The sequence below is a fragment of the Mustela lutreola genome, chromosome 9, assembly GCF_030435805.1.
Source record: "Mustela lutreola isolate mMusLut2 chromosome 9, mMusLut2.pri, whole genome shotgun sequence".
Taxonomy (NCBI): domain Eukaryota; kingdom Metazoa; phylum Chordata; class Mammalia; order Carnivora; family Mustelidae; genus Mustela; species Mustela lutreola.
Genome location: NC_081298.1, coordinates 127,037,954 through 127,055,177, shown reverse-complemented (window position 1 = coordinate 127,055,177; position 17,224 = coordinate 127,037,954). Strand labels below are relative to the sequence as shown.

General features: G+C 48.9%; 1 protein-coding gene across 3 annotated transcripts in view; it reads left to right on the top strand.

The window, feature by feature from the left end:
• The window catches only part of EFR3B (EFR3 homolog B), an 89,166-nt gene that overhangs the window by 40,715 nt on the left and 31,227 nt on the right, over positions 1-17,224 (top strand). For all 3 annotated transcript variants that reach the window (XM_059132474.1, XM_059132473.1, XM_059132472.1), the window contains exon 4: positions 6,732-6,882. In XM_059132474.1, coding sequence (XP_058988457.1) covers positions 6,732-6,882 — 151 coding nt within the window. The remainder of the gene's footprint in view (positions 1-6,731; positions 6,883-17,224) is intronic.

Here is a 17,224-nt window from a genome sequence, read left to right as displayed (position 1 = left end):
ATAATAATGAAAATGCCTTAAGTAAATGAAAAACAGACTATGTCATTACAAATACAGTGTTTTACAGTTAAGTTTAAAAATAAGCAACAAATACCAATGCCTAGAAAATAAAGGAAAAACAAATATGCTGTAAATACTACGAGGGCTCATTTTCTGAGCAGTGTGGTTGGGTTTTGGTGTGTGCAAAAGCTGAATGTAAGAAAACCCGAAGACATCCCTGGTGGCATTGCTGATGGTCTGGAGGGCAGGGTAAATCTGACGCAACTGTTCTGAAGTCCCAGTTGCTTCTGTTCTCCATACATCCATGCTCTGCTTTCCTCTGCTTCTTCCTTTCTCCTACTGCAGACTCCAGATCATGGTAACATTAGCAATTCTCTCCCTGCATTCTTTCCTGTTCTGGTCCTTCCAAATGAGTACTAGCTATGACCTTCCCCTAACTCACCAGGCTCCCCCAGCCATGCCCGCCACACCTGCCTTGCCTGCTCAGACCCACTCCAGCCACCCCCGGCTCTCTGAGCCTCATGCCTCTGCGACAGTGCTCTCTCCCCTCAATCCCGATCATGGGCCCCCCCACCACCACAGTCCAACAGCCCAACCACCTGCCAAGCTCCCTTCCTCCTGGCGAGGAAGCCGGAGTGAGCGCTGGCGTGAAAACATTTGCCTTGTGCTGACAAGGTGTAGACCTCTAAGCTCTGCAGGACCCACCTGCGAATCCAGAATCAAGCTATCCCTAGGAGGGACAGCAAGACCAGAAACAGTACATTTCTATCATCGTTTTATAAAATAAAATTAGGTTACACGCTCAATAAAAAGGGCACAAATACACTCTACGTGCTGATTACGTAAATCGCCCTGACATACGGTAAAGCATGCTCAAGCAAGTAAAAATGACTTCGTCCTAGATTCAACCGAAAACTGATAGGCTAGCAGTAACATTAAACATTTAATACTAATTTCATCTGCCCTCTCTGTAGGGATGGTTCTCTCGATAAAAATGTCCCGTAGCCAGCAGAGCCGATTAGAGTCCTTCCACTGCCCTTAGAACTACAATTCAAAATCGGTATCGTTCTGTTAAAAATAGTCGTGGCAGCCTCTCAGTGTTTAAAGCCTTGAAGGCCTCCCTGGAAGTTTCAATCATAAACATTTGGAGAAGAGAAATCCGTTAGATTTGATCTCCCGTTCTCCTTCCCTGTCCGCCCCTTCTTGCCCAGCCCGGTGCTCTGTCCATCATTCTCGGCTTCTTGTCATTAGCACCTTCCCGATGGCAGCTTTGGAAGCGCAAATATTCGCCTACAGACGGTCTGAGGGCTGTGTCTCCCTGTGATCACGGAGGTGTCTGTATTTATGGTTTAACTACATGGACGTGAACCTCGGGGGTTGGCGCAGAACCATCCTCTCTGGCCCCCTGGCCTCCCGGCCTTACCACCCCTCTCCTGTGGGTATGAACTCTGCCTTGATCTGCATTCAGCATCAGGAATGATGACCAGATGTGGGCGGAGAGAGGCTAGGCTGTGAATTCTGAGGTAGAGCTCACTGACCTGAGCTGTGACGGACGGGCAGAGACGTGCAGAGCGGCAAAAAGTGAGATTTCCTCCTGGTTTTCTCTTTGTGCATGTTCCTTCCAGCCCTAGAAGGGCTGTTCTACGGCTAGGACAGCCCTAGAACCTGGAGAGGGGGTTCATGCTTCCCTCCCTCTGCTGAAGTCAGCCCCTGCATCTAAGTTCCTAAAACCCAGAAGTTTCTGTACTGGAGTGGGGCTGACCAAGTACATTCCAACTGCTTAGAATAAGAGGTTCTTTGTCAAGGCGACTGACCTTTGAGTGATTCTCGGGCAGTGACTGGCCTTGCTAAAGCTGTCCCCTCTCTCCTGCCTGCCTGTCTTCATCTCTGACTTTGCCTTCCTCTCCAGCCCCGCCCCCCGCCCCGCTCTGTTCCCAGACTCTTTACACCTGCTCCTCCTTTCCTCGGGTTCAGGGCCTCTTGACCGAGCTCAATGTGTTCAAACAGAACCGGCCACCTCTTCTAGACTTCAGCAGGAGACATGTCTTGCCTCTTCTCCTGTGTATTTTCCTCCGTTGCTATGACTTACCTCCTGCCTTGGCCATTGTCACTGAGTTCCTGTCGTTATCACCTGTCAAGTGTCTTCTCCGATTTCAGTTGCTGCCCACGAACCCAATTCTCTCCCAGGTTCCTTGGGGTCTGCCTTCCTCACCTGCTGGGGAGCCTTACCAGTACGTCCAGTACCCTTCGTTGTCACTTGCTGTCATCTGTACCCGCTCTTGTCCTTCCCCCCCAGACCCTGTGGCGGGTTAGTCCTCACCAGCTCCGTCCGGCCTCATCCAGCTCCTAGCACTCAGGCCAGCTCAGTCTCCCAGACCCATCACTACACCGGACTCCTTCCAGGACACTCTATTCTCCTTGACAGTGTGGACCCCACTACAAGACCTCCCGGGGAGGGTAGAGATTAGAGAACTAATCTTTTGAGATACTTGGAAAAATTCAAGCTCATAATTACAACCTTTCCACCCTTCGTATCGAGGCTCGACATGGGGAACAAAGCAGAGCATGTTCAAAGAACTAGGCTTTAAACTTCTGGACTTTTCAGTTTCTCTTTCTACCATAATTTTCACTTCCCATCAGAGTTTCCACTCTGGATTAGTAGCCAATTGCTTGTTATTTTATTTTCTCATTCATTCAATCATGTTGTTAGCAAAGGACTATTTTTTCCTTCTTAGGGTTTTCTGGTAATTTTTTACAGGAAAAGGAAAAACAGTGATCTAAGCTCTGGAATCTGGGAAGCCTTCTAGTTTCTTCTCTTGCCAAACCCCACCCCGTCTCTTCCTTTCCCTCGTTTAAGCTCTGTGAACTAAGGGTGAAGCCCTTCATACGTTAAGATGCTGGCGATGATTCCTGAGAGAAGAGAATTCTACCCTGGCTGGCCCCGTTTCCCACCTGCCGTGTTTGGTTGCCCAGATGGGGCCTGGTTTTTCTGCAAGGAAAGTGTGTCTCCTTTAGAAGGGCCCCAGCCAGGCCGTTTCCCCAAACATACATGACTCAGTCTACCTCACTGGCCAGCACAGCCGACCTGAAACACACGGGGACTATCTGCGAGGCATCGCAGGTTTCCAGGACTGTGACAATGATGGCTTCTGAAGAACAACGCTGTCGTGAGCCAGGAATGGCCAGCACTGCGCCCCCCACACCCCCTCAGCAGGGACTGGGGGCTCCCGTTTGCTCCAGGAGCTCAGAGACCTAGGGCTGGCCTTCTATTTGAAAGACATTCTGTAGACAAGAGCATGACCTGTTCCGCTTGTAAACATGCCCAGTAATGACTATTTAATAGTGCTTAATAATATTAAGTAATAATTTAATAATTATTAAATTATCAGTAAATTATCAGTTCACCAAACATTTTTTTGAAAATGGGCAGGAAAATTTCAGGATAGGGAAGCTGCTTTTCTTATAATTGCTCAGTACAAAGGTTAGCCTAAGAACACTTAAGAAATGGTATCTGATGTCTTTAAAAAAGAAGAAGAACATTAAGGAAACAGACACCATGATGGCTGTTACTTTATAGGTTTGGATTTGCAAGGCTGGCTCCTGTGTGAGGTGGTTTGGCCACACATTGAAACCAAACAGCTGCCCCAAGAGTTATCATGCAGCCTTGTGTTGTGGCCTCGTGGAAACCCCAGAAATCACCTTGTAGTCATACTTTTTAGCTAGTTCTTTGTATTTCACCAACTTGGTTTTAAAAAAAGAAGATAAGCAACTCGCTAATCAAAGTCTTTTTAAAATACTTGCCTAACATTCAAAGATGGGTATGATTGGGACCGAGGCATAAGGGAGAACAGATCTCTAAATTCATTCTTGATTCTATGTCTGGCATACGAGCCTGGCTCTCAAGTATGAGGCAGCTTTCACACTCTGGAAGCTCATGCTGACAGCTCTACCGTAATCTTTAAGACAGGTCTTGTGTTCCTTGCTTTCGACTTGGAGGCACTAACTTGATTCCTCCACACCTCTGTTAGGTTTGGGGTCCTCTGCCCACTTGACCTGTCCTGCATTTCTGTATATCAGGAAGGACTCTTCTAGTCCACGTGGTTTGAATTAACAAGTAGAAGGATCGACATCCCAGGCACGTGGGTCCACTCATGAGTTCGCGGAGTCTTGTGATGACCTCCCCGTCACAGGCTCCAAGCCCTTCCAGCTCTCCTCCTTCCTGGGAGGTAGGTCACCGATTTGCCTTGGACTGCTCAGAATTCACTTTTATTTGCACCACTGGGGCTCCGAAGTGCTCCTAGACCTGAGTATTAGGTATCTGGGTTCTTTGTGTAAAAATACAGTGGCTCCAGCATTTCGGGGTTTTGCAAGGGGTTTTGCTCTCTCTTGGGTGACTGTCCAGCCTCACAATGTTGGGCGGTCGGGAGGGGGGGGAATCGTCTGGGAACTCCAGTGTTTGGGACTCCAGTGGCTGCCACTCCTCAGTCCCAGGAGGAAGGGAGGAGGGGAGGGGCCAAGCCTGTCTTCTAAGCCAGTGATGCTGACATTGCTCACCTCAATTTCCCTCATTTTTTTGTAATTAACATATAATGTATTATTAGCCCCAAGGATGCAGGTCTATGAATCGCCAGGTTTACACACTTCATAGCACTCACCATAGCACATACCTTCCCCAATGTCCATAACCCCACCCCCCTCTCCCTACCCTCCTCTCCCTGGCAACCCTCAGTTTGTTTTGTGAAATTAAGAGTCTCTTGTGTCTTGTCTCTCTCTGATCCCATCTTGTTTCATTTTTTCCCTTGCTACCCACCAAGCCCCCTATGCTGCCTCTCAAATTCCTCATATCAGGAAGATCGTATAATTGTCTTTCTCTGATTTATTTATTTCGCTCAGCATAATACCCTCTAGTTCCATCCACGTCGTCGCAAATGCTTTCCCTCATTTTAATGGCAACATTTTCGTCACGTGGCCTCAGCTAGCAGCAAGAGAGGCTGGGAACAGATCCTCGTGAGCCCCACAAGCTCTGCTAAAATTCCAAATTATGAGGGAAAAGGGGGGAAAGAGATTCCAGGGGCGATGTCTAGCGTTCTGCCTCAGAAACCTGACTCCCTAGAAAAAATTACAAAGATTTCAAATAGAATGATACTGGACAGATTTGCAGCAGCTTCTTCATTAGAAGGTGAACGATGACCTTTTCTAATGAAAGTCTACTCTGTTTTCTTTTTCTTTATTTTTATTTTTTTATTTTTAGAGAGAGAGTGGGGGGAGGGACAGAGGCAGAGGGAGAGAGAGAATCTTAAGCAGGCTCCACACCCAGCATGGAGCCCAATGCAGGGCTCGATCTCACAACCCTGAGATCCTGAGCTAAGCAAAATCAAGAGTCAGATGGTCAACCGGGGTGCCCCTCCTCTGTTTTCTGCCATGTGCAGTGACTTATAAGTTGGGCATGTACCCTTCATGATGTAACTTAACCAGCCACACACTCGTGTGGCCACCGTGGAACACACATCGGGTTTGGGCTCAGACGTGCCCTCCTAATTCTCAGGAGGAATTTGATTCATGGTATTTTTTTCTTGGGGTTCAAGAGAGGCATTGAAGGGGATAGCCACCAGCCAGGATCATCAGTGGTTGTCCTGTGAAGGCTAGTTTGGGAAGGATTGGGTATTTTTAGCGTGGAGAAGAGAAAAGCAAGAAAAATGGGATTGCTCTTTTCAAGTGGTTGAAAGGTGGGCAGGTAGAAATATGAAGCTTGAAATAGCTTGAAATATGAAGACGTTTTTATGTAGTTGTCAAGAAATGGGATGGGATGACCTACCTAGTATGTTCATCATTGGGTGCTGCGTATTTCCGGTTTCAGAAGGTATTCAGGTTTTAGACTTTAGAAGGAATAAGAAGTTTGGGCCTCGGAATCATCTTCATTAGGAAAAAATAATAATTTTGTTCCTGTGTATCTTATCCTCTGTGAGGTACAGATGCTCTCTAAGTAGGGAATGTGTCACCTAAATATGGTAATACCAGCAACCATATTGTGTGATGATCAGAGGACTTCTGAGGTCTTCAAATGCAATATCTGCAGGTTTTATACTCTTTAACCTTCACAGTTGATTGGTCTTCAGGCCTATATCAGATTCTTCATAAACATTCTTCCTAAAGTTCTTCTCTTCCTCCCCATTAGAGTCATCTCTCTCCTTTGGAACTCTGTGGAATGTTCTGCATGATTTTCGTGTAGCATTTCTTATCTTCCCTTTACAGGAGATATCTTGTCCATTGAACTCCAGGCTCCTCGAGTTGAAGGACTTCTTCCCCCTACACCCTTGCACTAAGACAGAGTGTTTCCCCTGTGGGTGCCCAACAAGTACTTCTTGACTTCAGATCGAGTAATTCTTTGATCTCATTGGGTTTGGGTTCAGAATTTGCTCTTCTGAGCATCAGTTCTTTCTGCTTGTATCAACTTATGAGATGGTACACCTTGTCTGTCCTTACGTTCTTCATCTGTAGAATGAGCAGCTGGGGAGAGCTGGTCTCCAGGCTCCCTTCCAGGGCTGGTTCCTGCTGATTCTTGGTGCTGCGCTGCAGTGGGCACTAGCTGGAATGGCTGTCCAGACATTAACATCCTATTGGAAGAGCCTCATTACCCAGATGCTGGCCAGGGGGTCACTGTGCTGATTGTCCCACGCATGCGATGAGCGTGGGACGGGCGTGAAACCCAATGATGGTGCTCCTTTCCCCAGGTACGTGTGCATTGCCATGGAGGCGCTGGACCAATTGCTCATGGCCTGCCATTGCCAGAGCATCAACCTCTTCGTGGAGAGTTTCCTCAAGATGGTGGCCAAGCTGCTGGAGTCAGAGAAGCCCAACCTGCAGATCCTTGGCACCAACTCGGTAAGGAGCCGGTGGGGGTGTGGGGAGTAGGGATTGGGGAGGACCAGGGAGGGGGCAGTTCCTGGAGGACGTCTGGGTCAGCCTTGCTATAATCCATTCCTATTTGGTTTCTGACCCTAAGTATAACTCACCTCTTACCTTTGTGTCTCTCTTTGCGTGAATTAAGGGCTATTTGGTCTTTTAATTTAAATAAATATAGAATAAACAGAATAAATGTTAAAGACAAAGTTCACATAGTAAAGCATATGATTCTGTGGTTTTTAACATGTTCACAAGGTTGGGCAACCATGGCCACGATCTACTGTGTGTGTGTATCTTTAGACTGGCGATCTTCAAACGTTTTCTGGTCTTGGATTTTTTTTCCCCTGAAATAATTTTAAGTGGAGCTCCAACGGATATAAAAGTAGATGGAAAGGGAGCTATTCCTTTGAGGGTGGGGGGGTGTCCCATGCCCTCACAGTGTGGCCCCTGACCCCATGGGGCCCACTTTGAAAGCTGTCGGACAGAGGCATCAGGTAAGTGGGAAGATCATGGGGAAGCCGGAAACGGGACTTCTGGCTCAGTTCTGCCCTTGCCCGGCTGGTGACCTGGAGTGGGCTATCTTTTATGGACCTGTCTTTCCATCCATACCATGAGCCGACTGAAGTTGGTCCAAGCTCTGTAATACTGTTCCCCGTAAAGGGGCTGCTGTCGTGAGAGGTTATGGTTTGGGGGGATGTCAAATGGGATGTGTCAAGAACTCCCCAGTTCGTATTTATCTATATATCCTGGAATATCCCGGTGGCTTTCTTCAATGTCTCGCTCTCGGTCCTCCTCCCTCCTCTTCGGGGCATACTTTCAGCTCCAGGCCTTCCAGCAGCTTCTCCTTAAAAGCCCTGATAGGCAACCATTTTACAGCTCTCACAAAAGACAAGGCAAAGGTGTGTGCTCTCTTCGCCTTCCCCGGCCTGGCTTTCCTGAATTTTTATTGCACAGATCACAGCTGCTCTCCTGTCCTACCTGAGCTGAGTTCACCAGAAGATAGTCTTTAAATTTTCATTTTCATTTCCGGGCCCCAAAGTAGCAACTGTGGCCTTCCCTTTCCTCTCCCTAGAAGCCAGCTGCCTTCGACAAATTACACGTACAGTAGCTGAGGGTGAAAAGTCTTTTGTCAGGTTGCCCTGGCAACAGCTTCTGATACTGTTTCATTTGTCCTGTTTAAGAGAACTCTAGTCTAGGAGAGAACGTCTGAATGGAGAATAAGCCAGCCATCATGTATCCAGAGGGCCTCTCCCCAGGGGGGACGCAGAAGCAGGCGGCTGCCCCAGCTACCCTTCCCCACAGCCAGACCCGGCCCGGCCAGGGTGGCTGTTTTCTTAGCTCCAGCCTCGCCAATTTCCTAGATTCCCCATGACAGCGAGTACCTGCCTCATCCGCGGAGTGAGTCAGCTCGTGATTCTGGTGCCGCATGCAATGAAGGTTACATAAGGACAGGCGATAAGTAAAGTCACATCATTACAATAGAGTCAAAGTCCAGCTTGGGAGGCAGCTTGTGCCCCTCATCGAGATGCTTTTCCCCGCTCTCAAAGTCTGGGACCTCCACAAGCCTCTGCGAGAACGGGGTTCCTCTGCTCCTCGTCATCTTAGAACAGCCAGCCTGCCGGCGCTTGATGTCGTCCTGGAGAGTCTAGCCTGGGAGTTTCAACTGGTTTTCGTGGGGCTTCGAGGCCTCGTGGGGGCAAAAAGAGGACCCGGGAGGAAGACTAGAAGGGTCCTGTCTGGAAGTTTGCAACCTTTGGTTTGGATAAAGGGTTTTGCTGCTAGGAAATTAACAGAAAGACACGGAAGGAGGGGGAAAGAGAAAGAAAGAGAAAAGGAAGCTTCCCATGCAATGCTAGCAGCAGATTTGGGGAGCGCTGAAGCAGGGCAACCTTAAAGCTGTGCAGGGTTCCTCCCTCCCTTCCTTTCTTCCTTTCTTCACCTTTAAGAGGTGTTCGTCCAGCTTGTACTTGATCACCATAAGGATGACGTTGTGTTGAGACTTGTCACAAAATCCAAACTTGCTAACACTAATCCTGCATGTTGCATGCAGTAAAGTGTGATTTTTGAAATGTAAGTGATGTTTTCAAGCCCTTAAGGAGAATATCGAGGTTTTGGAGGTTGATGAGTGCCAGGAAAATCTGTGGAGATGAGAGCCAGGGCCAGCTAAGCTCACTTCACTTATTCAGGGATTTGCCTGTGTGGATGCACCTGCCTCATTGCCTGACGGGTCCATATGTGTGGCTCAGGGACAGGGATGTGACCATGTGTCTTGACCTTTGAGATCACTTCCTGATGATAAACTGAAAATATTAAATCTGCAAGTGCCAAGGTCCCCTACATGACCAATCCAATGTGTTAGCCTCATGTATACAAACAGTAAACTCTTAAGAAGATTCATAGGTTACAGTTTGCACTTTGGTCCTTACATCACAACATATACAAAAATTAACTCAAAATAAACAAAGACCTAAATGTAAGAGCTGAAACTACAGAGCTCTTCAAAGAAACTATAGAATCCTGTGTTCATGATCTAGAATTTGGCAGTGGATGCTTAGGTACAACATCAAAAGCAGAAACAACAAAAAAGAAAAAATAGACCAGCAGACTTCATCAACGACACTACTACGCATCCAACGACACTACTGAGAAAGGGAAAAGACAGCCACAGAATGGGAGAAAATATTTACCAATCGTATACCTGATAAGGGTCCAACAACCAGAATGTATAAGAAATTCTTACAACTCAACAACAGAAAGACAACCCAATTTAAAAATGGCCCAGGATTTGAATAGACCTTCCTCCAAAGGCGGAAGCTCCAATGGATATAAAAATAGATGGTGCTGGGCCAAGACACAAGTGAAAAGATGCTCAACATCACTAATCGTTAGGGAAATACAAGCCAAAACCATGGGCTACCACCTCACAGCCTGGGGATGACCATTAAAAACAAAACAAAGGGCGCCTGGGTGGCTCAGTCAGTTAAGCGACTGCCTTCACTCAGGTCATGATCCCAGTGTCCTGGGATCGAGTCCCGAGCTGCGCTCGCTGCTCAGCAGAGAGTCTGCTTTTCCTTCTCCTTCTGCCTACTACTCTGCCTACTCTGTTAAATAAATAAGTAAAATCTTTAAGAAACAAAACAAAACAAAACAAAAACAAAAACACTGTAAAAGACAAATGTTGGCAAGAATGTGTAGAAATCAAAACCCTCATACATTGCTAGTCAAAAGTAAAATGGCGTCAGTACCGTGGAAAACAGGTAAGTGTTTCCTCAAAGTTAAACAGAATTATTAGAGGACTCAGCAAGTCTTCCTCAGTATAGACCCCCAAGAACTGAAAACAGGTACTCAGACAAATACTGGACACAAATGCTCACAAAAACACCATCCGCCACAGCCAAAAGATGGAAACAGCCCAAAAGTCACATGGTGTGTGATTCCATTTAGATGAGCGTCCTGTCTCGGTCAATCCACAGGTGCAGAAAGCAGAAGACTGCTTGCCTGGGGCTGGGGAAGCCGGCAGTGGGGGTGACTGCTTAGTGGGTGGGTACTGGGGCTCCTTTGGAGATGATAAAATGCTTTAGTTGCAAAATATGAATGTATTAAAGGCCACGGAATTGTGCACTTTAAGAGGGTTAACTTTAGGTTTTGTAAATTTTTTTTTAAGATTTTTATTTATTTATTTGACAGACAGAGATCACAAGTAGGCAAAGAGGCAGAGAGAGAGAGAGAGGAGGAAGCAGGCTCCCTGCTGAGCAGAGAGCCCAATTCGGGGCTCCATCCCAGGACCCTGAGAGCATGACCTGAACCAAAGGCAGAGGCTTTAACCCACTGAACCATCCAGGTGCCCCAAGGTTTTGTACATTTTACCTGAAAATTTTTTTAACTGCACCTTCAGGGGCATCTGTGTGGCTCAGTCATTTAAGCACCTGCCTTCAGCTCAGGTCATGATCTCAGGGTTCCAAGATTGAGCCCCAGTCGGGCTCCCTGCTCAATGGGGAGCCTGGTTCTCCCTCTGCCCCTGCCCCTTCCCCTGCTTGTGCTCTTTCTCTGGCTCACTCTCTCTTTTCCAAATAAATAAAAATAAAGACAAAACCGCCCTTCCAGCTCTCAGCAGCCCAGCGTCAATGGCACACGGGCATTTGTGTTCTCGATGAACCACCACCTTGGATCAGGCACGCAGAGGCCCTGCAGGGAAGGGTGGCTTCCTTCCTGGCGCTGGAGGGACACAGGAGCCGGGAGTCCTCTCCCTCTGGGAAAACAGATCTCCCGCTGGGACTTGCCTGTGTCCCGTCCTCCCCATCTCGCCCTCCCCCCAGTCCCCTCCAGACCTCACCTCCAGGATGCCTTTTTCTCACCCAGGTTCAGCTGCCTCTGGTGCTCCCTTTCTTTGACTCCCATCCTGGACCAGGTGGGAGTCATTGCTTTCCACCTGTCCTTGCTCCCGCCCCCCCCCCCCCCCCGCCGCTCCCCGGGTCCCCGGCCACACTGCCTCCCCATCCGAATGGCCCGGTTCGGAGATGTGCCTCTGAAAACCACAAGACGTGTGGGTCTGGGACTCTGTGGATACCTGCTGCAAAATTTAATTTGGGCTTTCAGGGTGGCTCCTGAGTCCTTTTTTTTTTTTTTGGGCTACTGCCCTCACTCACCTTCTCAGTGGTCTCTGCAAATCTTCCTTTCTTTTCCGTCCAATTCCCTCCCATATTGGCTTCCTGGCTTCCTCCGTGTCAGAGGCAGCTTCGCTTTCTCCTGTCCGAGAGACCCTGTTCCTGGGACCCGGTTCCTTCTCTGGTTCCTTCTCTGGTTCCTTCCCTCGGTCGACATGGAAGTTCGAGTCTCTTCCAGTGTCAGTATCAACAAAGTCAGTGAACAAACTCACAAGAAAAAACATACGTTCTGCGTGACTGCAAAGTACCTTTAGCTCACCTGACAAAATGAACAATCATTCCATGATATTTGTTTCATAATTAGTACAAATTTCCCCAATAGTCGCAAAATGTCTTTTATCGCTATCGTCCAAATCTGAATTCAGTACGGGTGATGCGTTGATTTGTTTTCTGGGGCTCTTCGCCTGTCCCCAGCCCTCTCCTGCCCAGCTTTGCTTTTCATGACACTGACTTCTCGGAGAGACTGGGTTACTGGTTTGTGGAATGCCACACACATTCTGGGTTTGTCCGGTTACTTGCTTGTGGCACCTTTTCTTTCACTCTCCTGTTGCCCGTAATTCCTGCAAACTGGAATTATAACAGGAACACAAACGTCTGGGGTCTCAGGTTTTTAATGGGTGCCATCCCAGGTTAGGGTGGTATCAGCCGGCTCTCTCCATTTTAAAAGTATGTCGTTGTCTCTTGCCGGTAGAGATCTGTGGAAAGCGGGCGAGTAACCCATCCCCCATCTTTCCGCCGATGTTTTACCTTTGAGAGCACCTGCTCCTTGTTGACTGCACCTGCTTCCTCAGGCTCCCCTGACTTCCCTGACCCCATGACCCCAGCTCTTCCCACCTGGTTCATCCTTCTTGGCTCCTGTGGCTGAGTAAGGGTCCCCCAAGGATGTCCACGTTCTAATCCCTGGGACCCGTGAATGTGAGCAGAAATGACAAAAGGGCCTTTGTGCATAGGATCAGGCTGAGGATCTTGAGATGGAGAGGTTCTCCTGAGGATTATCCAGGTGGGTCCGATGGCATCACAGGGATGCTTATAGGTGGGGGTGGGTCAGAGTCAGACAGAAGGTGAGTGATGATGGGAGCAGAGGGAAAGAGAGAAAGACTGCTGGCCTTGAAGATGGAGGAAGGGGGCCATGAGCCAAAAGCTGTGGGCGGCTTCTGGAAGCTAAAAAGGGCAAGGAAATGCTCCTCTAGAGCCTCCAGAGCGCACGCAGCCTTGCAGATCCATTGTAGACTTCCGATCTCCAGAACCGTAAGATAATAGACGTGTGTTGTTTTACACCAATAAATTGTGGTGTTCTTGCAGCAGCAATCGGAAACGAATAGTTTCCTGCGATGATTCTCTTCCTCTGCACGCCCCTGCAATGCCTGTGGTCTCCCCGGCCCCTGGTGCCCCATCTTCTCATTCTCTGTGCTCCCCCTGGACCATTCATCAGCTCTTGCGGTTTTGACTGTCATCTCTAGACTGGAAATCCTCCCCCATTCAACGCTGGTGCAGAAACCACCACTAGGAGCCCATGAGCTACATAGAAGGGGCCTCCTTTGGAGGTGGATCAGGTTAGAGTTCCGAGGCCACAGGGGTCAGCAGCAGCAAAGCACAGGGATTCTAGAATAGAGGCAGCTGGTGCTTCCCTGGGTCTCTGTTGACCCGGCCAGCACGTGGGGTAGCTAGGACCAGGCTTTCCCAAAAGACCTTAAACTGTGTCAGTTTTGCAACGAATCTGGACAAAGAGAAGGCATTATGTGGGTAGACAGGAGACAAATATCCTAGGTCTAGGGGAGGTCCATGCCTCGGCTGGCATTGGCAGGCCATGATCACATCACAGTGGAACTTTCTCTGGCTTTAGTGGAAAGTGCTCCTGGAAGTTGCTATCAACAAGAGGCAGCTGGAGGACCAGGCCGAGGGTGTTACTGTCAAACCCACGCAATGTACAGCATCTGCTTCCCAGCTAGGATTTGTCTCAGCGAAGCTGAGAAGCAGTTCCTGTTTCTCTTGGTGGAGGCCAACACAGCGCCACGGCCTGCAGTCCTAGACCCAGGAAGGAGCTGGGGTTCTGTCTATGCCCAGCATTTTATTTATTTATTATTTTCTTAAGATTTTATTTATTTATTCCACAGAGAGAAAATGGACATCACTGGGGGGGCGGGCAGCAGGCAGAGGGAGAAGCAGGGAGCCCGATGCAGACTCAATCCCAGGACCCCAGGATCATGACCTGAGCTGAAGGCAGATCCTTAACGACTGAGTCACCCAGGTGCCCCTGTGCCCAGCATTTTAGACTGCGGTTCTGTCCTTGACAGCAGGAAATCGTGCAGCTCAGAATGCTTCTGTATAAGAGGGAAAAGCTAACTTCTGCGTGGAGACACTCAGTTGGCACAGAAGTGAGGCCAGCCAGCTCAGCTTCCATTTTCCACACCAGGGAAGAGCTGTTTTTATACTGTCAATATTTGGAGATTGCTTTCCCTTTATTAACTCAGGCCCTTGGGAACTCTCCGTATTCGCATCACAGCCGCTCCTGCCTGCCTCTGCCGGGGGTGGGGGGAGGTGTGATCGCCCCAACAAGCCTGCCACCCTTTGTTGTCTACAAAGAGCTGAGACTTTGATCTTGAAAGGGTGGCCCTAGCAGTGCCTGGGGCCTTTGAAGTGTCGCATGTTCAGAATCTTTAGTCTGGGGGCACCTGGGTGGCTCAGTCGGTTGAGAGTCTGCCTTTGGCTCAGGTCATGATCCCGTGATCCCGGGGTCCTGGGAGTGAGCCCAGAATGGGGCTCTTTGCTCCGCAGGGGAGCCAGCTTCTCCTTCTCCCTCTGCCCCTCCCACCATTCATGCTCTCTCTCTCTCTCTCTCACACACACACTCGCTCACTCACTCTAAAATAAATAAATAACATCTTTTAAAAAATGAATCTTCAGCTTGTTGCTATGGAGAACTTCATCATTACTATATCTTTTTTTTTTTTGAAGATTTGATTTATTTATTTGACAGACAGAGATCACAAGTAGGCAGAGAGGCAGACAGAGAGTGAGGAGGAAGCAGGCTCCCTGCAAAGCAGAGAGCCCAATGTGGGGCTCCATCCCAGGACCCTGGGATCCTGACCTGAGCCGAAGGCAGAGGCTTTAACCCACTGAGCCACCCAGGCGCCCTCATCATTACTATATCTTAAAACAAACAACCAACCAAACCCAGCTTTATTATTTCACAATCTTATTCACTAGGCAAGTAGCATTTTAATAAAAGTCGATTGTAAGGTATGAATTAGCAATAATGGGAGCAAAGCAGACAGGAAGTTCCTGGTGTATCACGCGTTAAAAAAAAAAAAAAAATAGGGACGTGTCACACAGGTAAATGGGCCCCTAGTGAGAATCCAAGGAGTGTTCATACCAAGCCAAAAATGCTCTGGGGTTGGGGAGTGGAAATGTCGCCACCCCCCCCGCCCCGATCAACTGGGATGGGCTACTCATACCAAGCTGCTGGTAAGACAACTGCCTTTATTAGCTCCATTTCACAAATGGGGCAACTGAGGCACAAGAAACTTAAGTAACTTGCCCCAGACAAGCTTCATAAGTGGGGGCAGTGGAACTCAGTGATGCAGTCTGGCTCCAGACCCCTTCTTATAACCGTGACATTCTACTGTGTCTTGTGACAGGACTGAAGGCCTTCCTCTCACAAAACCCTAGTGTTCCAACCCCATGTCTGCCAGACCTTGGTGGACTTCCTCAGCAGTTATGGGGCCTTGACCAGAGCCCCCATGAAGCACCCCAATTTCACCCTCTGAACCGTGATTACTAAAGGTTCATGTCAGCCCCTAGAAGCCTCAGGAGCAGCTTGGGGTGGGCTCTCTAAGAGGTGTTCCTTGGGGACTCCACAGGCCAGTTCTCCCTGGGGGAGCCACTGGGGGCTGTCATGTCTGGGCAGTCATACTCTCAGACTCGAGGGAGAAAAGCTCCTTCTATCAAGTTATCACACCAAGGGTTCCTAGGGATGCTCAGATATCTTGGTAACAAAAAGTTACCTATTTCACATGCCCCATCATGTAATAAACAGGGTGCGTACCCTTTGAATAGGAGGTTCAGATGGACAGTGAGTGTGGGCTCATGACCAGATCCCCGGACAGAGCAAGAGTCCCAGCAAACATGGGAATGGCATGGTTGGCCGCCAAAACCTTGAAGCTGCAGCTCACCCCCAGGCCATTTGGGGCCCCAGGGATGGAGTTAAGGCTCGGTCATCTATTCAACCTTTGGTTTAACCCCAAACCACTTCAGTTCAAAGGAAATGGTCTTCAAAGGAGATGACTATCTATTCTGCATTGCCAACCTCCTTTACCAACATTTTCCCAGCGTCCTGCATAAGCAGTCTCCCTCCCAGCCTGACTGGAAACATTTCCAGAGCTACTGGTCCAGCCTGCCAGTACAGGGACAAAAGACATAGAGTCTGTAGACCTGCTGCTTCAGAACCTCCAGGGTGGAAGTTGCCAGAGGGATGGCTCTTCAGAATGCAGATACCTGGGCCCACTCCCCAGATAATCGTGTTCACCAGTCCTGGGGTGGCTCAGAAGTCTGCATTTTCCACAAGCTCCCCAGATCATTCCAAGACACAGTAAGATTTAAAAACCAGGGCACCTGGGTGGCTCAGTTGGTTAAGAGGCTGCCTTCAACTCAGGTCATGATCCCAGGATCCGGGGATCGAGCCCGGCATTATGCTCACTGCTCAGCGAGGGGTCTGCTTCTCCCTCTCCCTCTGCCTGCCGCTCCCCCAATTTGTGCTCTCTCCGTCAAATAAATAAATAAAGGGCGCCTGGGTGGCTCAGTCGATAAGCGACTGCCTTCAGCTCATTTCAAGATCCCAGGGTCCTGGGATCGAGGCCCACATCTGGCTCCTTGCTCGGCGGGAAGCCTGCTTTTCCCTCCCACTCCCCCTTGCTTGTGTAGCCCCAGGAGCCTTTCGTGCTGTCTCAAGGGTCTTAGGAGAGGGAGATGTGACAGAGGAGAAGACGGGGTGAAGGTGGAGACAGAGGCGGTCCTGACGCAGCCCCAGGGAACTGGGGTGAGGTGCCCTAGAAATGTCGTAGGTGCCTTAGAAATATTTAATGTTGTTATGACAGGATGTCAGCGCGAGGGGCTGCTTTTGCGGATGGCTCCCATCCACATCCGGTGGGAAAGATGGGCGGGGCCTGCTGTGGCCCCACCCCATACACATTCCTTTCTATAAATAGCCTTCTCTAGGGCCCCTGCCTTTTGCACATTTTGAGGACTTCAACAGAACAAGGTACTAGTTAAACGGAGGCAAACAGGCTTCACCCAAGCCATACTGGAAATGGGTTTTTCTGGTCAGGTGGGATGAGAACGTGCACTGAGAACAGAGCCCTGGTTACTGAGCGGGGGTCTTTTGATGATCTTGCACTGCTGAATCCTGTAAGACCCGTACAAAGTTACAGCCTCAGGGCGCCTGAGTGGTCAGGGAGTTAAACCTCCGACTCTTGGTTTCAGGTCATAATCTCCCAGAGCCTGCTTAAGATTCTTTCTCTCTCCCTCTGCCCCTCCCCCACCTCTTAAAAAAAAAAGTTTAAGCCTCTTAGAAATAAGAACCTTGCTAATATGAAAACTTGGAATCAGAGTTCCTGTTATAACAGGAACTTGGGGAGCTTTTCTTAATTATTTCTAATGTA